This window comes from Bacillus rossius, chromosome 11 (genome assembly GCF_032445375.1).
Source record: "Bacillus rossius redtenbacheri isolate Brsri chromosome 11, Brsri_v3, whole genome shotgun sequence".
Lineage (NCBI taxonomy): Eukaryota > Metazoa > Arthropoda > Insecta > Phasmatodea > Bacillidae > Bacillus > Bacillus rossius.
In genome coordinates this window covers 5,064,647-5,087,008 of record NC_086338.1, presented here as the reverse complement: position 1 = coordinate 5,087,008, position 22,362 = coordinate 5,064,647, and the positions used below count along the sequence as shown (strand labels likewise).

Genomic DNA, 22,362 nt, shown 5'->3' with positions numbered 1-22,362 from the left:
AATCCATTGATAGGAGGACACTTAGGAATAGCACGCACGCTGGATAAGATAAGGAGATTTTATTGGAAAGGCATGAATGAACAAGTAATGGCATATGTACAATCATGTATGGATTGTCAGACTAAGAAAGGGACCCATACGAAGAAAGCAGGTTTACTTCATCCACTATCGATAGGTGAGCCATTCGATAGGATAGGGGTAGACTTACTAGGACCATTTCCTAAAACCAATAAGGGAAATAAATATGTCATCACATGTAAAGATGATGCCACAAGGTGGGCTGAGACAAAAGCACTACCATCAGGAACCACAGCGGAGGTAGCCGGATTTTCATTTGAGAGAATCATCTGTAGACACTCAACGCCTAGTGTAATTTTGACTGATAGAGGAAAGGTATTTGGGTCAGAGGTAGTACTCATGGACATCCAGGGAACCATGACTTCAGGCTACCGGCCTCAAACAAACGGAGCATGCGAGTGCTTACACGCTACACTGACAATGATGATGTCACAATACGTATCATCATCCCAGATAGACTGGGATGAATATCTACCGTTAGTCACCTTTGCATACAATATTTCACAACAAGAAAGTACTGGGTATAGCCCATTTGTACTCATATATAGTCGAGAACCTGTTTTACCCACAGAAGCTTGTCTCAATCAAAAAATTGATGCAGAGGATAGCAAACGGCTAAGGGCAAACTGGAAAAAGATTCTACGCCAAGCAGCCGAGAACTTGAGGGCACAACAAAAGAGGGCCAAGGAACGATATGACCAGAATCGACGAGAAGTGGATTACACGTTAGGGCAGGAAGTATTGATTTCACCCCAGTAAGGAAAAAGGGCCTCTCGCCAAAACTTTTACATCGCTGGAATGGACCAGCAGAGGTAGTCAAAAAAATAAATGATAACTTGTATGTGTTAAAGAAAACAATAAAAGGGCAGCCAAAAATGGAAGTTATGAATGTAGAACGTCTCAAGCCATTTGTCAGACGAGCTTAGAGTAAGAATATAGTAAAGGAAGAAATGTCTAATTTAATTGAAATAAATAAAATAGATTAAATAAAGAAAATGTGTTCTTAAGACGGAAAGGTCCTAAGTCATGGGTATAGGAGTGTGAAAGTAGGATTTAAGGACTTATTAAATAAGAACTGCATTGTACGGATTACGCAAAAATAAAATAAAGGGTTTCGACCTACTAAAAGTGTAAGTTGTTTGGGTGAACATGATAGTAAAAAAAAAATATGGTGATGTTAAAACTATGATTTAAAGTGTATAGGTGAAAATAAAAGGAGCAGCCAGCACGATGATGAATGGGAGGATGCTGGATACCACCAGGATCCCGCAGGAGACAGCCACCCAACCACCAGTGGGAGTCATCACCGGGGCGCAGTTCCAACCGATAAGTAAAGCTAAATTGTACACATCCTTCGTGCCACTGCATTTTCGCATAACATGGCCCCAGAAATTAAATTCAAACCAAGCAGCAATAAATAATATCACGGCCTGTACAACAGGAAAAACCTTAGAATTATGCAAATTAGTAAAAGAGGAAAAATATTTTTTGAATTTAATCAAAACAATGCTAGACGAGCTAGACAGCGCTTCAGGGGAAGAAATCCAACAGGAACAAATTTTGTCCAGAAACACGAGGGGATTAACATACATGGGAGAAGTTGCCAACTGGTGTTGTGACATAGCCATTACCAGCCAAGTGGAAAATCTTTTTAATAATGAACAAATTTAGCCACAAAACTAGTAGATATGAGTGAACAAGTTCAAAGGAACCATTTAGGCCTAGCAAATATTTCAAATCAAATAATAACCATTAATAAGGCAGTTGCCAATGTTTTCAATAAAGTTCAGAATAGATTTCATAATCTAACCAAATTTCTTTCAGAGTTTAAAGGGATAGTACAAGGGGAATATTCTGGACTAGTACAAGAAATGTCCCAACTACAACAACTGCAACTTTTAACAGTAGCACAAATGGCCAAACAAACTAACACCTTGTTTAGGATGGAAATCTTAGATCAGTGTAGGTCGCACAAGATACCAGCCGTTCTAATCCCACCCTCTAAGCTAAAAGAAGAATTGTTAAAATTAGATAGCATTTTAAGGCACGATGGCTACACATTGACCATTCCAACAGAAGAAGTTCATGTCTATTACCATTTAGAAGTAAGTAAATGCAGTGTGTTTAAAGAACAATTATTTGTAAAAATTAAAGTGCCAATAGTCAAAAAGAATGCAGAATGGAAGTTGTTTGACTTCATTGCGATCTCATTTAAGTGGAAAAATACAACCTGTCTTTTACAACATGAAACCACATTTCTAGCAGTAAATGGAGACCAAATCACTACGATTAAGGGGAGGGCACTTCAGGATTGTAGACCCTTTCAGGATCATCTATGTTATGTCCCAAGGTATTCAGGGGATGCTGTGACAGGAGCAGCATGTCCACAGGCAGTTTTTAAAGGTGAAACAGCAGAGAAACTAGGAGAAAAATGTGCTTTTCAGTGTCAAACAGGTTCACAATTTTTAATCACACAGGTAGGACCAGAAAGATATTTTCTAACCAATGCTGTAGGAAGGATGGAATTAAGGTGTAGCAAAAGTCCAAATCAAAGTCAGGTCTTAAGCGAAAGGGGACGCCCAGGAGCTTTAGATGTGGCTGTACCATGTGACTGTCAAATGTATCTGGAGGGAGAGTTGAAAATAGATGAAACATACCCTTGTGATTACCAAACTACAACGAAATTTGAGATGATTCATGTTTTTCCAGCAGCTTGGTCGAAATTAAAACATTTGCATTTTCCATCACATTTCACTTCCACAAAGACAATTTTCCCACACTTAACAGATTGTTTAGAAGAGAACTGGCCTTCAGCCATTCCCCACTTAAATGTATCATTTGAAACGTATAAACAAAGTTCACCAGTTGACCTAAAGGAACCACATGTATATGTGCAGTATTATTATAGAAACTTACAAACTTTGGCATTAGGAATAGTGAGTATGTTATTGCTTTTAATTATTATCAGAAATCCATTTCTAGTAGGAATTGGAGTATTGCCCAAAGCTACAGCGGAAAACGCAGAGGGATTATTTGTGTTAGAATTTGTGTTAGAAACAACCTCATGTGTATCAGTAACACTAATAGCGATGGTATTGTTAATATTTGTTTTGTGGAGATTGTTTAAAGCCAGATGCCGATCCCAAACAAACCAGGTCACGGAGGAGTCACCTTCCAAGGAAGAAGAACAGACACCCTGTGGGAATAATCCTCTAACGATTATTCAAGGTCAAGGGAGGGTTAGGGCAAAATTTAAAGATGAGGAGGGAAACAAGTATCACATATGGTTAAGAGTAGAAGAAGAAGAAGTATAAAAATGAGTAATTATAAGGTATAAACCAATTAAGGAAGCATAAACGTAGATTTTAAGTTGTTAAGTTATTATTTTATGTAAGAAGTTAAAGAATGTTAACTGGTCAACCAGGTATAATGTTATAAAGTTATGAAGCTATGTAATGAGGAAGTTATTCCATTATGTAAAGTTTGTTACAAAGTAAACAATGATAAAAACTAGAAAATAAGAATGATACAGGGTTACATTATAAAGATAAGGGTCAAAATGTTATAATAATACAATAATTGTATTGTTAGGTTAAGTTAGACTTTAATAAAATTGTAAAACCATGATAGGTTTAGCGAAAACAATGTACATTAAGAAGCAAGGGTTAATTAAAATAACTATGGAAAGTTAAAATATAAATAACAAAATAAGTCGGAGAAAGATAGAAGCCATGAGAATAATTAGGGAATAAAGTAAAATAATAGAATTAATTTGAAAAGGAAAGTTGTAACTAAGACAAAGGGTGGGAGATCCAGTTATCCTTACCCCATATAGAGTTACAAATCATTTAAACAAAAAAGTGCGACAACAAAATAAACTACAAGTGTAGAGTGTTCAGAGACTTCTATACGAGAAGATGTTTAAAGTTATAGAAGAGAAACCACGGAAGACAACAGCACAACTGACCCAGTGCACACAAGACGTCGAGCAGAAACTCCAGGCCAGAGGAAAGAAGTAAAGCCCAGCAACCTCCAGGGATGCTACAGAAGAAGCCTGTAGAGTACTGTTCTACACCCACAGACCTGAGACTCATCATGGGAAGCTTCAGCCCCTACTCCAGCAGTAAACAGACAGGAAGGAGAGCTGACCCCAAGAGACTAGTCCGCAGCAGAAGAAGATGAAACAGCTGGTCGGAAGACACAACACGCCATACACTACGGCCGAGTGTGCGTCAAGAGTCAACCGAAAGCACAAGACATCAGTGAAATACACAAGTGATAGACACTCATGAACTGTTAAACGAACTGTTAGCTACACAGTGAACAGAGAAGAGTGAAAAACGTTAAGAATCTTCCCAACCCATCCTTAAAATCCCAGACTTAGTAATAATTTACAGGGGAAGATAAGAATAAGGGGCGAATTGTTTGTGAGTTCAAATGGAAAACTATCTCTCTCTCCGACTTATTTAAACCAAAGTATGAAAGAAATATGTAACCAGGTATGTTTGTCGTAGGGAGCAGGGAGGCTGTTCTAATTGGAATCGGAAGTCCTGGTCCAGCATATGTAAAGACACCCATGTGGCGGCAGTAACCAAACCAAAACCCCCGAGACACAGACGCCTACCAGGAAATTGTATAAAGTGAAATTGTTTTAGTTTTACTCTAAGAGGAAATGAAATCCTGTAAACAATAAGACTGATCAAGGGTGTGAATATGGAAGTGTAGAAATGAACCATAGTTGAACCTAGGAGAATTACCACAAGTAAATTTACGAAAAGAGGTAATACTCCAATAGCTGCATGTCCTTACCCAAAAGAAAAAAAAATGTTTTATAAAATAATTGTATAATAATGTAAATTGTAAAGTAAACCTATGGGCGTGAGGACACACCGCTGTTGTGGAGGGGATATTGTAACGGCCGAAAATACTGTAGGATACCAGAGAAATCTTTTTTGTTTTTTAATAGCTAGCCAGACGATTAGGAACGGCGGGACACGATGAGGAAATGACAAACGCAGCAGGAAACATTGAAGGACAGGAGAAGCGGGAGTTGGGGGGAATGTTTGCTAACGATAGCATAACACGGCCGCGGAAACAAACAGGGGGGTTGCCACTCGCGCTCAGCTGGCGCGACCTTGGTCACAGCGCAGCGAAACTCGGTCATAGGCACAGGGAAGGAGGGGGAGTGTGTAATGACGTCAGAAGCGGCGCCGAAGCGGAACTGTTTTTTCTATTAACAACAGATGCAAACAGGGTCAGAACGGGCTTCTTAAACGGGGAGATTTTATTCGAGAAGGCAGAGTCACGGAGTCAGTTGGAAGCCACGCTACTCCGCCGCCGAGACGACGATTGGTGAGTGATCAGCCACGATGCGATGATGGTTAACACTAGACAGCAGCACAATGGCCTTATGCCCATGTAGCTGGTAATATTCAATATCTCTCTCTCTCATTTCAAAAACTAAGAATACGCAGTTTAACAATCACGCGGTAGACATTATGAATAATAAATTAATTTAAACCCGTCACGTAACTTGGGAGAAATTAGTCTGCAACAGTTGGTAACTGCACAAACCAGTAAGAGACAAATGAGGTCAAGAATAAGCTCTAGGAAATGGCCGACAGCACGGTTTATTTATTAACGACAGTATCCCTGATAGGCATGACTATGGTTCAGTAATTATGTGTAATTTATGTGTGATAAATAGAATGATATAAATTGTAATTATAAAGACACAGAAAGTAGAGGATTATATATGTGTTGAATAAAATATTACTTGAAACTGCGGAAACAAACGTGTTCTTGTGGAAACGTTCACCCTTAACCTCTTTATTTAAAATGTTTTGCAAATAGGGACTGGTCACCCTACCTTAAGGATAATTAAGGAAAAACACGAGTGGTGGAACCGCCCCCAGAACCTGATACTCATGACAGGGCCGTCACGATATCAGGAACACAGACGATCCCGGTAGATTCACTTCCATTCCCTTTCCCCATCATCCTTCACGATTCATTTCATTATCATCATCTCACGTACATATTCCCTTATTTCCATCTTTATGGTCGACATAGATAAGAGTGAGTCGACGGCCGTAACAATATTGCCTATGTTCTTGCCAGTCGAAGCACCGATTAACTTACGCACTGAGAGAACCTTACTAACTATTCTACTTTCATCATTATCAAAAAACCTAACTACTATCGGGTACAGCTTTTCATCTGTATCATTACTTCAATCTGTGGAAATGGAAAATGCACTAACCTGCAAACATTTCACAACTTCAGAAGATACATCACACGCCATTTCATTTAAAATACACGTTGCTTTAGTGCGGCCGCAAGCAAATTTCTTTGCTATTTCAGAGTCCGGGAACATCTTTCTAAATAATGCACCAGCGTGGTCTGCTGCGTTTAATGTAATGTTATGTTCATTCAAAAACGAAACAAAGAGACATTCTTCTTTAGTCACTTCTAACCCCGTGTGTGCAGTACTGGTGAAAAAGCTATCAATCTTTTTATTTTCTTCCTCAGAAAGCACGTTTTTCCTATGCTTAGGACACTTAAAGTGTGTAGTTATGTCGGACGTACCTCCATGAGCAATACTAAAATCACACCGGCACACTGTGCAAAACATAAGTTTGCAGCAGTAGCTGCGCTCAGTCGCCGTCAGTCGCGATGCAGCGCCACCTCCTTTCATTTCCCCTACTCCCACTCTAGGTGTCTTGTTCCCCCTCCACCGCCTCTCATCCTTCCCCTTTTTTCCCTCTAGATTCAACACTAGCGACATCTGTGATTTTAGTTCTTTTTAGAGTATTTAAGCGGGCTCTCAGCTCTCTATAGTTGCTGTCTGCCCAGTAGGTCTAAGGGGACAGTCCGCCGGTTATCGCTAACGAGTTACGTCTACACTCAGCGTCGTCATGCTGCCCGATTACGTGCCGACCGTCATGAACCTAGATTCGTGTTACGTAGATCTTGAAACCGTAAATCCGCGGCATAACATTTTGCAAAGTAAATGCTGGTAATAGTGACGGCGATTGCTGAGTGTTGGGCCCGCCATTATTTGTATGCAATTTATATTGTTAGTTCGGCTCTCTACAACTGCGTGTTGTGCGCCAGCACTATTTAATTTAGCTTGCTATTTCGTTATTACTCAGACGTTAGCGCATAGCCGGTGTAGGTAAAATATACGCTTACATATTTACGAGAACACTGTAAACCAATCCCTATGTACGTTAGGAACGTTTCCGCAACATGTTACGTAAAATCATAAGGCAATATGCATATAGCATTGGTTCTACACATAGGCGGACATAGTTTTGCTTATGCTTGTTGTAAAGGAAGACATTAAAGAGCAGTTACTATTACCTTGTGCCGTAAAAGTAAATCAAATATGTACAACATTCGTACTTAGTAAATGCACAGCATATAAAGAGATATATATATATAGGTTATACCCAAATTGTAAAGATTCGTATGTAAAGAAATGATGCTGTTAATGGTTGTAAATATAAATAAACTTATATTGATGATAGACGCATGTATTATTGAAGCACCATATAAACAAGATTTTGTTATACACACAACAATTGGCCCATGCTAAGGGATTTTAATATCTCATTCTTGTTCTTTGTAATCGAGGCACTAGTAGTCAAACTGCAGTTTTCCGGCGTTTGGCTGCAAGTTCTGCGCAACTCTGCTTAAGCGGCAGCTAAATTGTTGTTTTTTTGTACGTTTGTTTCCATGGCTTCGACTGCGTCTTCGGTCGGGGTTGGTTGGGTCTACCAACTGCACCGAGCCGACCTCGTCCAATATTGTGAAGAAAACAACCTACCTACAGATTCCAGTGATACCGTCGCAGTCTTACGCGCACGTCTGGTGCGTCATTTGCGTGAGTCTGTGGCTGAACCCAGTGAGGGCGACGGAGCTGGAGTAGTGGGCGGGCAGGCAGCCGCTAATGTAAGTGTACCTCCAGACTCATTCTCCCAAAAACTTTATTTTTCAGTGCTTAAGGCACTACCAACCCTTGATAGCTCCGACCCTGGGGTAGTATTGAAATTTTTTTTAGAGGCTGATCGCCTGAGTAAACTTAAATTAGTCCCTTCCGCCTCCCTTATGAAGGGGCTTCTAACTAAATGCGCAGGGGTGTATGTCAATAGATTGACAGAGGCAATTATTCAAGGCGTGGAATACCAGGCCTTTAAGACCTCTGTTATACGTGCTGTATGCCCACCCCATGTGTTGGATTCATGTAAACGTAGTTACGTTCTGCGATTACAACGACCCGATGAGAGCGTGTCCCAATTCGTTGATAGTGTTCTATCATACGCATCGGTATTAGAATTGGACACTGGTGACAACGAACTAATTTCTTTAATGTTAGGGAATGTGGCACCCCACGTCATTAGCATGGCTAGCATGCTGTCACCACCCAAAGACGTGGATGATTTACGTAGTTGGGCTACGGATGTGGACGCTCGATTAGCTGCGGTGTCAAAGTATGAAGCAACTTTTAGTAAACAGACAGGTTTACACGGCACAGGGTTACACGGGCATATGTCCGATAATACGCGGCTCGTTCCAGATACACTTACAGCAGGATATAAGCAGCCTGCGGTTCTTCCGCAGCAGTCAAGCAGAAATTATAAATATAATCAACTGCAATGTCAAGGTGCGCAAAGCCAAAAGATTACAGGCACTAAAACACCTCGTCCACGTATGTATCATATGACCACCCAACAGGGGCCTCACAAGGTAACTCCGCCTTGTGTAAGTGATCCGGGTGAACAGACACCGTCGCGGCCGCTTCACATCGCCCGCACTGCCCAGCAACTACAGGGCGACACGCAAAATACTCACCTACGATGCGCTAATTGTAGTAAATTTGGCCACATAGCATTTAAGTGTAAAGGGCCGCGTGTTGAGGCGCAAGAGCGTAAGTGTTTTAGATGCCAGGGAAAGGGTCACTATCGTGCGAATTGCCCGGAAAACTACAAGTGACGGGACATAAAAGAGGGTGTTACCGTCGTTTTTTGGTGAAATCCTCTTACAGAAATTTTCTACATTTCATGCCCATACAGATAAAAGATAGGTTCTATCCGGCACTGGTGGATACTGGAGCCACACGATCTATAATGAGTGAGCATTTTGTAAAGAGCCTTCAGCTCAAATTTCCTAAATTATTTTCTGCCTCATCATTTGTTAGTGAATCTATAAAGCTGTGTGTGGCAAATGGGAGTTGTGTTCCCTCTGAACAATCTGTAATACTGCACTTTAAAATCAAACATTTCTCATGGTCGTGGAAGTTTGCCATAGTGGCGGGGATTTCCCCTGAGTTTATTATTGGTTTAGATTTTTTAGGTCAGTCACGTAGTGTTGTAGATTTGGGTAACCACGAATTACGGTTTGACTTTGCTCCTAACGTTAAGATTCCCTTACGTTACGACGTATGCAGTAACATTGTCGTAGCTGGTAGCGATGTGAATGAGTCTACGCGTGAACAAACCTTACGATCTTTAAAGTCACAATTTGCAGACACCATAACTAAGAAAATTGGTAAATGTGATATTCTTCCCTATAAATTCTATTTACGTGACGAAACGCCAGTGTATAGTAAACCTTATCAGGCATCTCCGCCTAAATTGCAAGCAATGCGACAGATTGTGGATAAACTGTTAGCAGCAGGAGTTATAGCGCCCTCGACTTCGGACTTTAGTACGCCTACCTTTCTTGTTCGTAAGAAAGACGGCGTAAGCTGGCGGCTAGCTCATAATTATATTCCTTTGAATAAAAAAATAGCTTATCAGGACGTGTATCCCCTGCCCACTGTGGAGTCCGCTCTGCAACATTTAGGAAAGGCAAAATATTTTTCTGTTATAGATTTGAATAACAGTTTTCATCAATGTTTATTACATCCAGATTGTCGTAAATTCACTGCCTTTTCCACGCCATTCGGCCATTATGAGTTTAACAGGATCCCGATGGGAGTCACCTTTGGTAGCCAGGCCATGTGCCGAATTTTAGATCATATTTTGTCCGACCTTAAGTATAAATACGTATTTAATTACATAGACGATATTATTATTTATAGTCAATCCTTGCAAGAACACATAAGTCATGTTAAAGAGGTTTTGGAACGCTTAAGAAAAGCCCACTTAACAGTTAATCCGGAAAAATTTGAATTTTGTAAAAACTCAGTAAAGTTCTTAGGTTACCAACTTTCCCAGGGGCGACTTACAATTGATCCAGAAAAAATAGCTGCAGTTGTTCAATTTCCTCAAACTATTAATCTAAAAGGGGTACAGCGATTTCTGGGCATGATAGGATATTATTCACGTTTTATTGAAGATTTTGCTACAAAATGCGCCCCCCTGAACGTACTTCGTAAAAAGGATGTAGTTTTTAATTGGGGGCCAGATCAGGAAAAGGCTTTTCAAAACTTAAAGAGAGCAATGACCACACCCCCAATTCTTATTCTTCCTAATTTTGAAGACAGATTTGCTGTACAGGTTGATGCGTCTAGTTTGGCCCTGAGCGCCGTACTCGGACACAAAGAAGGAAAAACAATCCGCCCTATAGCGTATGCTAGTCGTTGCCTATCTGAATCCGAACGCCGACTGGGTGTATACGAAAAGGAGGCCCTTGCCTGTTTGTTTACCGTAGAAAAATTTGAGAGCTATTTAGATTCACGTGAATTTGATCTGTACACAGATAACCAAGCATTGAGCTGGTTATTTAATCATCCACACCAGCTGGGAAAATTAGGTAGGTGGATTTTACGTCTTTCACGTTTTAGATTTGTTATACATCACGTGCCCGGTAAGGAAAATTTGATAGCTGACTCACTCTCCCGCATGTACAACCCGGATGAGTTTGAACAGAACGACATTGACAATCAATTACAAACAGAACACGCACTGGCCTTCAAATTTATTCCAGAATCCTATTTTAATATAAAACAATGTCAACAACAAGACCTATCGTGTTGTGAAATTGTAAAAGAGTTGAAGTTAAAGAAACCAATTCCGTACATTGTAGAGCAAGGTATACTGTACTATACAGGAATAAATGGTAAATTACGACGAGCAGTTGTGCCTAGCGTTTTACGTCCCATGGTTCTTACATACTTTCACTCGTCGGTCATAGGTTGTCATTTGGGCATTGAGAAAACATATCAACGTATTTGTAAATATCTATTTTGGCCGGATTTACGCGATGACGTCCGTAAATTCGTACGTTCTTGCATAGATTGTCAAGTATCAAAACCACCACGTAATGCTAATGTGGGCTTGTATGCGGCAGACCCGCCAGTTGCCCCTTGGCATACCATACATATTGACATTTATGGACCCCTAACACGATCAAAAAAGGGTAACATATGTTTGTTGGTCATTATGGATATATTTACAAAATTTGTAATTTTGTCTCCAATGAGAAATATGAAAGCCGAAACAATAGTTAAGGTTCTGTCTGAGCAGGTTTTTAAAATATTTGGACCTCCAAATATCATAGTCTGTGATAATGCTCCATACTTTCAGTCCATAATATACAAAAATGCGCTTTTTGAGTGGTCGGTAAAACCCGTGTTTAGCTCACCATATTTTCCCCAAGGGAATATGGTGGAGCGAGTAAATAAAGTCTTAAAGAGCATCCTCATATCATTTTACAGGGATGATCAGACCATGTGGGACGCTGATATCGCCTTTATTAATGTTGGTTTAAATTCCGCCCATCACTCTTCCACTGGCTTCCCCCCATGTCTTCCATTTTTGGGTCGAGATTTAATTCATCCTTTACTAAATCAGTGGGGCCTGCCTGCCATTGACTCCAGTCTCACAGCCCAACAGCTTGATAAAATTTTAAATTCTGTTGAATGTAATCTGAAACGGGCACGCAGTACAGTAGCCGAGGTCTATAACAAAAACAGAACAGTGGCTAATTATAAGGTTGGTGAGCTTGTTTTATGTCGCTCATATCGCTTACCCAACTTAGCTGCCCAAGTTAGTTCGAAATTATTACCATTGTACGATGGACCCTTTGTGGTCGATAGGATACTTGGCACCAACACATTATTGCTACGCTCTTGTAAATTTAAAAATAAATATAAAAAGTGCCATGTTAGTCAAGTAAAACCTTTTGTGAGTTAAGACTCTTTGTAATTGGTTTATATATATATATATCAACATATTATAGGCTATAAGGTGTGAGATTTATAATTTATTTATTTGTTGATTGTCCCCACTGTAGGAGTGTTCGTGTTTTATGTGTGTTCGGTGTTTGTCGCTTCCATTCTTTTTACAGCTGGGCGCGCCTCTCCTTCCTTCCCTTTACCCCCCCCCCCCCCCCCCGCTGCATCTGCTGATTGCATCTGCATCGACAGCCCCATGCCGACCTCGCAAGGAGACGTCCTAGCGAGGCTCTTCTCGTCGCTTCCCCTCCCTGACCCCTGTCTGATCGAGACCGCCTAAGGAGTCTACGCCTCAGCTCTGCGAGCTCGCCGAGGACGAGCTACGTGATTAGGCTCCCAGAGGACGACCGGGCGCATATCCTGGCGCTACTTCGTATAGGATGGCTGCATAACCATCGGCGGCCCATTGCAGTGTCCGGCTCTTTGAGGCCTCAAGAGCGGGACACGCAGGACTGTCTGCCACCAGCCAGAGCCCTGCTGCAAGAAGCGTTCCTTGTGCTTGTTATTTTGTATTGTCTACGCACTATGTATGAGTACATTGACCTAACAGTGTTATAGTTGTGTCCATGAGTGGACCTACCCGTATATGATGAAGAGGATGGTTTTACTGCAAGTTGAAATTACCAAGGCGGACTATCAGATAGGCGCGGTCTTAAGGGAGGGGAGATTGCAGCAGTAGCTGCGCTCAGTCGCCGTCAGTCGCGATGCAGCGCCACCTCCTTTCATTTCCCCTACTCCCACTCTAGGTGTCTTGTTCCCCCTCCACCGCCTCTCATCCTTCCCCTTTTTTCCCTCTAGATTCAACACTAGCGACATCTGTGATTTTAGTTCTTTTTAGAGTATTTAAGCGGGCTCTCAGCTCTCTATAGTTGCTGTCTGCCCAGTAGGTCTAAGGGGACAGTCCGCCGGTTATCGCTAACGAGTTACGTCTACACTCAGCGTCGTCATGCTGCCCGATTACGTGCCGACCGTCATGAACCTAGATTCGTGTTACGTAGATCTTGAAACCGTAAATCCGCGGCATAACATTTTGCAAAGTAAATGCTGGTAATAGTGACGGCGATTGCTGAGTGTTGGGCCCGCCATTATTTGTATGCAATTTATATTGTTAGTTCGGCTCTCTACAACTGCGTGTTGTGCGCCAGCACTATTTAATTTAGCTTGCTATTTCGTTATTACTCAGACGTTAGCGCATAGCCGGTGTAGGTAAAATATACGCTTACATATTTACGAGAACACTGTAAACCAATCCCTATGTACGTTAGGAACGTTTCCGCAACATGTTACATAAAATCATAAGGCAATATGCATATAGCATTGGTTCTACACATAGGCGGACATAGTTTTGCTTATGATTGTTGTAAAGGAAGACATTAAAGAGCAGTTACTATTACCTTGTGCCGTAAAAGTAAATCAAATATGTACAACATTCGTACTTAGTAAATGCACAGCATATAAAGAGATATATATATATATAGGTTATACCCAAATTGTAAAGATTCGTATGTAAAGAAATGATGCTGTTAATGGTTGTAAATATAAATAAACTTATATTGATGATAGACGCATGTATTATTGAAGCACCATATAAACAAGATTTTGTTATACACACAACAATTGGCCCATGCTAAGGGATTTTAATATCTCATTCTTGTTCTTTGTAATCGAGGCACTAGTAGTCAAACTGCAGTTTTCCGGCGTTTGGCTGCAAGTTTCTCCTTTTTGAGATTTCAGAATACACCGGAATTCTTTGTTATACGCAGCACGGTAAGTCTGAATATATTTCTTGTTGGCTAGCTTACTCATGGTTCCCACCACATAAATACACACAAAAAAAAAAGGTTGTGCAGCACTACATTGGAGCTACGAACAATAGTCAACCATTTTTGACATAATATAAGGTATAACGAACAGACCAAAGAGGTAGGGCTGACGTCACAATTGTGGTCAATTCTTCTGTTTAAGGAAGCACTTTTTCGTTGCGGTAAGTGGAAAACGGCCATAGACCGTCCAGTCCAAACCATACACAAATAACTATCTCATGTTTTGTTATCATTCCGCCTTCTGTCGGTGCATCGGAGTGTCGGTAACATGGCCGGTGCGGTAAAAGTTGGCAGGTGTACATGGCTGGTACAGTGAATGGTAATAAACCACCACACAAGAATAGATCAGGAAGTAATTAAAGACGTCCGTAAAACCGTAAAATAGTATTAAAATCCATAAAACTTACGGAAAATCCGTAAAATGTGGCAGTTATGAACAAAACTAAACTCATCACACCCATACGGGTGGAATATTGCAAATTAATAAAAAAATATATATATATTTATTTATATTTTTTTACAATTTAGTTCACGTCAAACTTAATTAGTTGCTGAGATATGAATTTTTCAAATAAATGAAAACTAATTCCGTTATCAGCCCCATTTATAGACAAATTTTAATAAATGCCAAAAATACATAAAAATTAACTATAGATGTGTTTTTTTTATTTAAAAACACACCTGCCCTTTTACCAAACTTAAAGTTTTTGAATTTTTAAAAATGGTTATGGTTAATAGTTTTCGTTGTGTTTATTATTGATATGCTTAGTTAAATTCGAAGATATCATTATTAATCTTAAAAACATACATACCTCTTTTACCCAATATCTTTTCTTATACTTTGTTAGTTTTAAAGGTATAATTAATTATCTTAAAATAATAAATACCCCTCTTCCATTCCCGTACAGGTGAATTTATGTAATTAAATATAAAATATAAGCCTGGTTTTTAGGTTGGTAACAAACAAGACCTATGCCCTCCTCATAAGAAGTAATCCTGTGTTTGCTATCAGCTTTACAATCATAATTTACATAATTTCATGCTTTTCAAGTTATTCTGACAATTCGTCTTCTTTATCGTGAACAACTTCCAAAACCTTGTTTTTATCTGTCTGGTTCTGAATTTACTTTTTATATTCTTTCATGTATTATTTAAGAATTGCTGGTTTTTGCTTTGTTCGAAATGGCGTGTTAAAACTTAAAAAATTGTCTTAATTCTGTTTTATTGTTGTATGTACGTACACTGTGTTTATTGTTTTAACTGTGGTCTGTTGTATATCGGTGTTCCATGCATAAATTATGTTAATTGTTTTTGAACTGTTTTTTGCGTGTCATCTACATCATTTTCCTTATCTTTACTTAAAATATATGTCAACCTTTTGTACTGCAGTGCACTCGCTATCCACTGATTACTCTCGGGCACAATTAAATATTTATTTATCCGCCTGGCTATTAGAGAAAGGCATGCAATGTTGCCTCTCCCTGCAGCCCAGCATGTGGCCTGGGTCTTCCCTCTCCGCATGGAAAGAGCGTGAGAGGAGGAAAATGAGCTGGTGACTTGGTTACAGAACTACTTGTATGTTACAGTGACCTCCCAGGCGGCAGACAGGACGGTTGTGTGTGTTGCTCCTGCTCCCAGACATAACTGTAGTGTGGCAGAACGTGAAGGCTGGTCACTTCTGCCACAAGCCTTCCCACAGCAGTCTTAACTCCCTGTCCATTCCACTACTCACCGGCCAATCACAGCTCTCCTCCTACCAAGACACACAGACTTACCAAACACTTCAGGGATGGTGCAAGTCACAGTGTTCCAGGGTGGGACAGGGGGAAGGGCAGGGGAAGGGAGGGCTTCAACTGGATATTTTTGTGTGGCTTTTAAAAAGTCAATGCCCTCTTACTCACACTACTAGGGGGAAGAGCATGTAGAATAAAACATGTTTAAGTTACCTGCTTACTAACTTTAGCGGAACAGTGTTCAAGAAAAAGGTTTTTCTCTAGTGTGTTTTAGGCTGTGCCTCTTCAGGTCAAATTTCTGACTAAACTTTGCACAACATACTGAACAAGAAAAAGGTTTTTCTCCAGTGTGTGTTCGAGTGTGCTGTTTCAGATAACTAAGACGTCTAAACTTGGCAGAACATAGTGAACAAGAAAAAGGTTTTTCTCTAGTGTGGGTTTGAATGTGTTGCTTCAGTATACCTCGACAGGTAAACTTTGCAGGACATATTGCACATGAAAAAGGTTTTTCTCCAGTGTGAGTTCGAGTGTGCCTCTTCAGGATACTTTGCTGACTAAACTTGGCAGAACATACTGTACAAGAGAAAGGTTTTTCTCCAGTGTGGGTTCGAGTGTGTCTCTTCAGGATACTTTGCTGACTAAACTTGGCAGAACATAGTGTACAAGAAAAAGGTTTTTCTCCAGTGTGTGTTCGAGTGTGGTCCTTCAGGATACTTTGCTGACTAAACTTGGCAGAACATAGTGTACAAGAAAAAGGTTTTTCTCCAGTGTGGGATTGAATGTGTATCTTCAGGTTACCTTGCTGAATAAACTTGGCAGAACATAGTGTACAAGAAAAAGGTTTTTCTCCGGTGTGTGTTAGGCTGTGCCTCTGCAGGTGATAATTCTGACTAAACTTTGCACAACATACTGTACAAGAAAAAGGTTTTTCTCCAGTGTGGGTTTGAATGTGTTTCTTCAGGTTACCTTTCAGACTGAACTTGGCAGAACATACTGTACAAGAAAATGTTTTCTTTAGACTGTGGGTTAGAGTATGTTTCTTCCGTTCACCCTGCTGGCTAAACTTGGCAGAACCTACTGTAGAAGTAAAAGGTTTTTCTCCGGTGTGAGTTTGAATATGCTTCTTCAGGTCACCTTTGTGGCTAAACTTTGCTGAACATTCTGCACAAGAAAATTGTTTATTACCCGTGACTTTTTGGGGATACTGTTGTTGAATGTACGAACTAAATCCAAAAGTGCATGTTCTATCCTGACTGTTAGTAACATTAACATCAGTGGATCCAGCTAATTTATTTATGCAGTTTGATAATTTAATGATGTCTGTATCAGTCACTTCTCTCTTCAATAAGATGCTGGTATCTGGTGAGTCTTGGGAACTGTGTCCAATGCAGCTGGATGAAGTGTTGCCATGGCAACCCACACAGTTGTGAGGTTCATTCCGTTCATTTACTGCTGCAGCTAGAACAAAATCAAGAACAAATTGTACTCTTCGTACGTTACCCAAATATCTATAATAAAATGTATATAGAAAAATAAAATATTGACTTTCTACGATATTTCCTTTTCATTTTTTAGTATTTCTAGAGACAGATTAGAAAAATGATTTTTACTTTTACAAAATTATTGCAATTTTTCAGTCAATCAATCTCACACTCCATGCACTACCGCAGAGCACTCCCAAGTGAATAGAAACCAGTGGTGGCTACTGTAGAACCACAGGACTCACCAGATGAGGCTACTGTAGGACCACAGGACACCAGTGTTGCCTACTGTATGACCACAGGACTTACCAGTGTTGACTACTGTAGGACCACAGGACTCACCAGTGTTGATAACTGTAGGACCACAGCACACCATTGTTGTTTACTGTAGGACCACAGGATACCAGTGTTGGCTACTGTAGGACCACAGGACTCACCAGATGAGGCTACTGTAGGACCACAGGACACCAGTGTTGGCTACTGTAGGACCACAGGACACCAGTGTTGGTTACTGTAGGACCACAGGACTCACCAGTGTTGACTACTGTAGGACCACAGCACACCATTGTTGTTTACTGTAGGACCACAGGATACCAGTGTTGGCTACTGTAGGACCACAGGACTCACCAGATGAGGCTACTGTAGGACCACAGGACACCAGTGTTGGCTACTGTAGGACCACAGGACACCAGTGTTGCCTACTGTATGACCACAGGACTCACCAGTGTTGACTACTGTAGGACCACAGCACACCATTGTTGTTTACTGTAGGACCACAAGATACCAGAGTTGGCTACTGTAGGACCACAGTACTCACCAGATGAGGCTACTGTAGGACCACAGGACACCAGTGTTGGCTACTGTATGACCACAGGACTCACCAGTGTTGACTACTGTAGGACCACAGCACACCATTGTTGTTTACTGTAGGACCACAGGATACCAGAGTTGGCTACTGTAGGACCACAGGACTCACCAGATGAGACTACTGTAGGACCACAGGATACCAGTGTTGGCTACTGTATGACCACAGGACTCACCAGTGTTGACTACTGTAGGACCACAGCACACCATTGTTGTTTACTGTAGGACCACAGGACACCAGTGTTAGCTACTGTATGACCACAGCACACCATTGTTGTTTACTGTAGGACCACAGGATACCAGAGTTGGCTACTGTAGGACCACAGGACTCACCAGATGAGGCTACTGTAGGACCACAGAACACCAGTGTTGGCTACTGTATGACCACAGGACTCACAAGTGTTGGCTACTGTATGACCACAGGACTCACAAGTGTTGACTACTGTAGGACCACAGCACACCATTGTTGTTTACTGTAGGACCACAGGACACCAGTGTTAGCTACTGTATGACCACAGCACACCATTGTTGTTTACTGTAGGACCACAGGATACCAGTGTTGGCTACTGTAGGACCACAGGACTCACCAGATGAGGCTACTGTAGGACCACAGGACACCAGTGTTGGCTACTGTAGGACCACAGGACACCAGTGTTGGTTACTGTAGGACCACAGGACTCACCAGTGTTGACTACTGTAGGACCACAGCACACCATTGTTGTTTACTGTAGGACCACAGGATACCAGTGTTGGCTACTGTAGGACCACAGGACTCACCAGATGAGGCTACTGTAGGACCACAGGACACCATTGTTGTTTACTGTAGGACCACAGGATACCAGAGTTGGCTACTGTAGGACCACAGGACTCACCAGATGAGACTACTGTAGGACCACAGGATACCAGTGTTGGCTACTGTATGACCACAGGACTCACCAGTGTTGACTACTGTAGGACCACAGCACACCATTGTTGTTTACTGTAGGACCACAGGACACCAGTGTTAGCTACTGTATGACCACAGCACACCATTGTTGTTTACTGTAGGACCACAGGATACCAGAGTTGGCTACTGTAGGACCACAGGACTCACCAGATGAGGCTACTGAGGGACCACAGAACACCAGTGTTGGCTACTGTATGACCACAGGACTCACAAGTGTTGACTACTGTAGGACCACAGCACACCATTGTTGTTTACTGTAGGACCACAGGACACCAGTGTTAGCTACTGTATGACCACAGCACACCATTGTTGTTTACTGTAGGACCACAGGATACCAGTGTTGGCTACTGTAGGACCACAGGACTCACCAGATGAGGCTACTGTAGGACCACAGGACACCAGTGTTGGCTACTGTAGGACCACAGGACACCAGTGTTGGTTACTGTAGGACCACAGGACTCACCAGTGTTGACTACTGTAGGACCACAGCACACCTTTGTTGTTTACTGTAGGACCACAGGATACCAGTGTTGGCTACTGTAGGACCACAGGACTCGCCAGATGAGGCTACTGTAGGACCACAGGACACCAGTGTTGCCTACTGTATGACCACAGGACTCACCAGTGTTGACTACTGTAGGACCACAGCACACCATTGTTGTTTACTGTAGGACCACAGGATACCAGAGTTGGCTACTGTAGGACCACAGGACTCACCAGATGAGGCTACTGTAGGACCACAGGACACCAGTGTTGGCTACTGTATGACCACAGGACTCACCAGTGTTGACTACTGTAGGACCACAGCACACCATTGTTGTTTACTGTAGGACCACAGGATACCAGAGTTGGCTACTGTAGAACCACAGGACTCACCAGATGAGGCTACTGTAGGACCACAGGATACCAGTGTTGGCTACTGTATGACCACAGGACTCACCAGTGTTGACTACTGTAGGACCACAGCACACCATTGTTGTTTACTGTAGGACCACAGGATACCAGTGTTGGTTACTGTAGGACCACAGGACTCACCAGATGAGGCTACTGTAGGACCACAGGATACCAGTGTTGGCTACTGTATGACCACAGGACTCACCAGTGTTGACTACTGTAGGACCACAGCACACCATTGTTGTTTACTGTAGGACCACAGGATACCAGTGTTGGCTACTGTAGGACCACAGGACTCACCAGATGAGGCTACTGTAGGACCACAGGACACCAGTGTTGGCTACTGTATGACCACAGGACTCACCAGTGTTGACTACTGTAGGACCACAGCACACCATTGTTGTTTACTGTAGGACCACAGGATACCAGTGTTGGTTACTGTAGGACCACAGGACTCACCAGATGAGGCTACTGTAGGACCACAGGACACCAGTGTTCGCTACTGTATGACCACAGGACTCACCAGTGTTGACTACTGTAGGACCACATCACACCATTGTTGTTTACTGTAGGACCACAGGATACCGGAGTTGGCTACTGTAGGACCACAGGACTCACCAGATGAGGCTACTGTAGGACCACAGGACACCAGTGTTGGATACTGTATGACCACAGGACTCACCAGTGTTGACTACTGTAGGACCACAGCACACCATTGTTGTTTACTGTAGGACCACAGGATACCAGTGTTGGTTACTGTAGGACCACAGGACTCACCAGTGTTGACTACTGTAGGACCACAGCACACCATTGTTGTTTACTGTAGGACCACAGGATACCAGTGTTGGTTACTGTAGGACCACAGGACTCACCAGTGTTGACTACTGTAGGACCACAGCACACCATTGTTGTTTACTGTAGGACCACAGGATACCAGTGTTGGCTACTATAGGACCACAGGACTCACCAGATGAGGCTACTGTAGGACCACAGGACACCAGTGTTGGCTACTGTAGGACAACAGGACACCAGTGTTGCCTACTGTATGACCACAGGACTCACCAGTGTTGACCACTGTAGGACCACAGCACACCATTGTTGTTTACTGTAGGACCACAGGATACCAGAGTTTGCTACTGTAGGACCACAGGACTCACCAGATGAGGCTACTGTAGGACCACAGGACACCAGTGTTGGCTACTGTATGACCACAGGACTCACCAGTGTTGACTACTGTAGGACCACAGCACACCATTGTTGTTTACTGTAGGACCACAGGATACCAGAGTTGGCTACTGTAGGACCACAGGACTCACCAGATGAGGCTACTGTAGGACCACAGGATACCAGTGTTGGCTACTGTATGACCACAGGACTCACCAGTGTTGACTACTGTATGACCACAGCACACCATTGTTGTTTACTGTAGGACCACAGGACACCAGTGTTGGTTACTGTAGGACCACAGGACTCACCAGTGTTGACTACTGTAGGACCACAGCACACCATTGTTGTTTACGGTAGGACCACAGGATACCAGTGTTGGTTACTGTAGGATCACAGGACTCACCAGATGAGGCTACTGTAGGACCACAGGACACCAGTGTTGGCTACTGTAGGACCACAGGACACCAGTGTTGCCTACTGTATGACCACAGGACTCACCAGTGTTGACTACTGTAGGACCACAGCACACCATTGTTGTTTACTGTAGGACCACAGGATACCAGAGTTGGCTACTGTAGGACCACAGGACTCACCAGATGAGGCTACTGTAGGACCACAGGATACCAGTGTTGGCTACTGTATGACCACAGGACTCACCAGTGTTGACTGCTGTAGGACCACAGCACACCATTGTTGTTTACTGTAGGACCACAGGATACCAGTGTTGGCTACTGTAGGACCACAGGACTCAACAGATGAGGCTACTGTAGGACCACAGGACACCAGTGTTGGCTACTGTATGACCACAGGACTCACCAGTGTTGACTACTGTAGGACCACAGCACACCATTGTTGTTTACTGTAGGACCACAGGATACCAGTGTTGGTTACTGTAGGACCACAGGACTCACCAGATGAGGCTACTGTAGGACCACAGGACACCAGTGTTGGCTACTGTATGACCACAGGACTCACCAGTGTTGACTACTGTAGGACCACAGCACACCATTGTTGTTTACTGTAGGACCACAGGATACCAGAGTTGGCTACTGTAGGACCACAGGACTCACCAGATGAGGCTACTGTAGGACCACAGGACACCAGTGTTGGCTACTGTATGACCACAGGACTCACCAGTGTTGACTACTGTAGGACCACAGCACACCATTGTTGTTTACTGTAGGACCACAGG

The 22,362-nt window shown here is 42.3% G+C and overlaps 1 protein-coding gene across 8 annotated transcripts in view; it reads right to left on the bottom strand.

Moving 5' to 3' along the window:
• LOC134536589 (gastrula zinc finger protein XlCGF57.1-like) overlaps positions 1–22,362 on the bottom strand; it is a 331,362-nt gene that overhangs the window by 233,059 nt on the left and 75,941 nt on the right. For 7 of the 8 annotated variants that reach the window (XM_063376346.1, XM_063376350.1, XM_063376351.1 and 4 more), the window contains one exon: positions 14,680–17,276. The exons of the other annotated variant lie outside the window; for it this stretch is intronic. In XM_063376346.1, coding sequence (XP_063232416.1) covers positions 16,060–17,276 — 1,217 coding nt within the window. In that variant the 3' untranslated portion in view covers positions 14,680–16,059. Of the gene's footprint in view, positions 1–14,679; positions 17,277–22,362 lie in introns of those variants that run through there. 8 annotated transcript variants of the gene reach the window in all.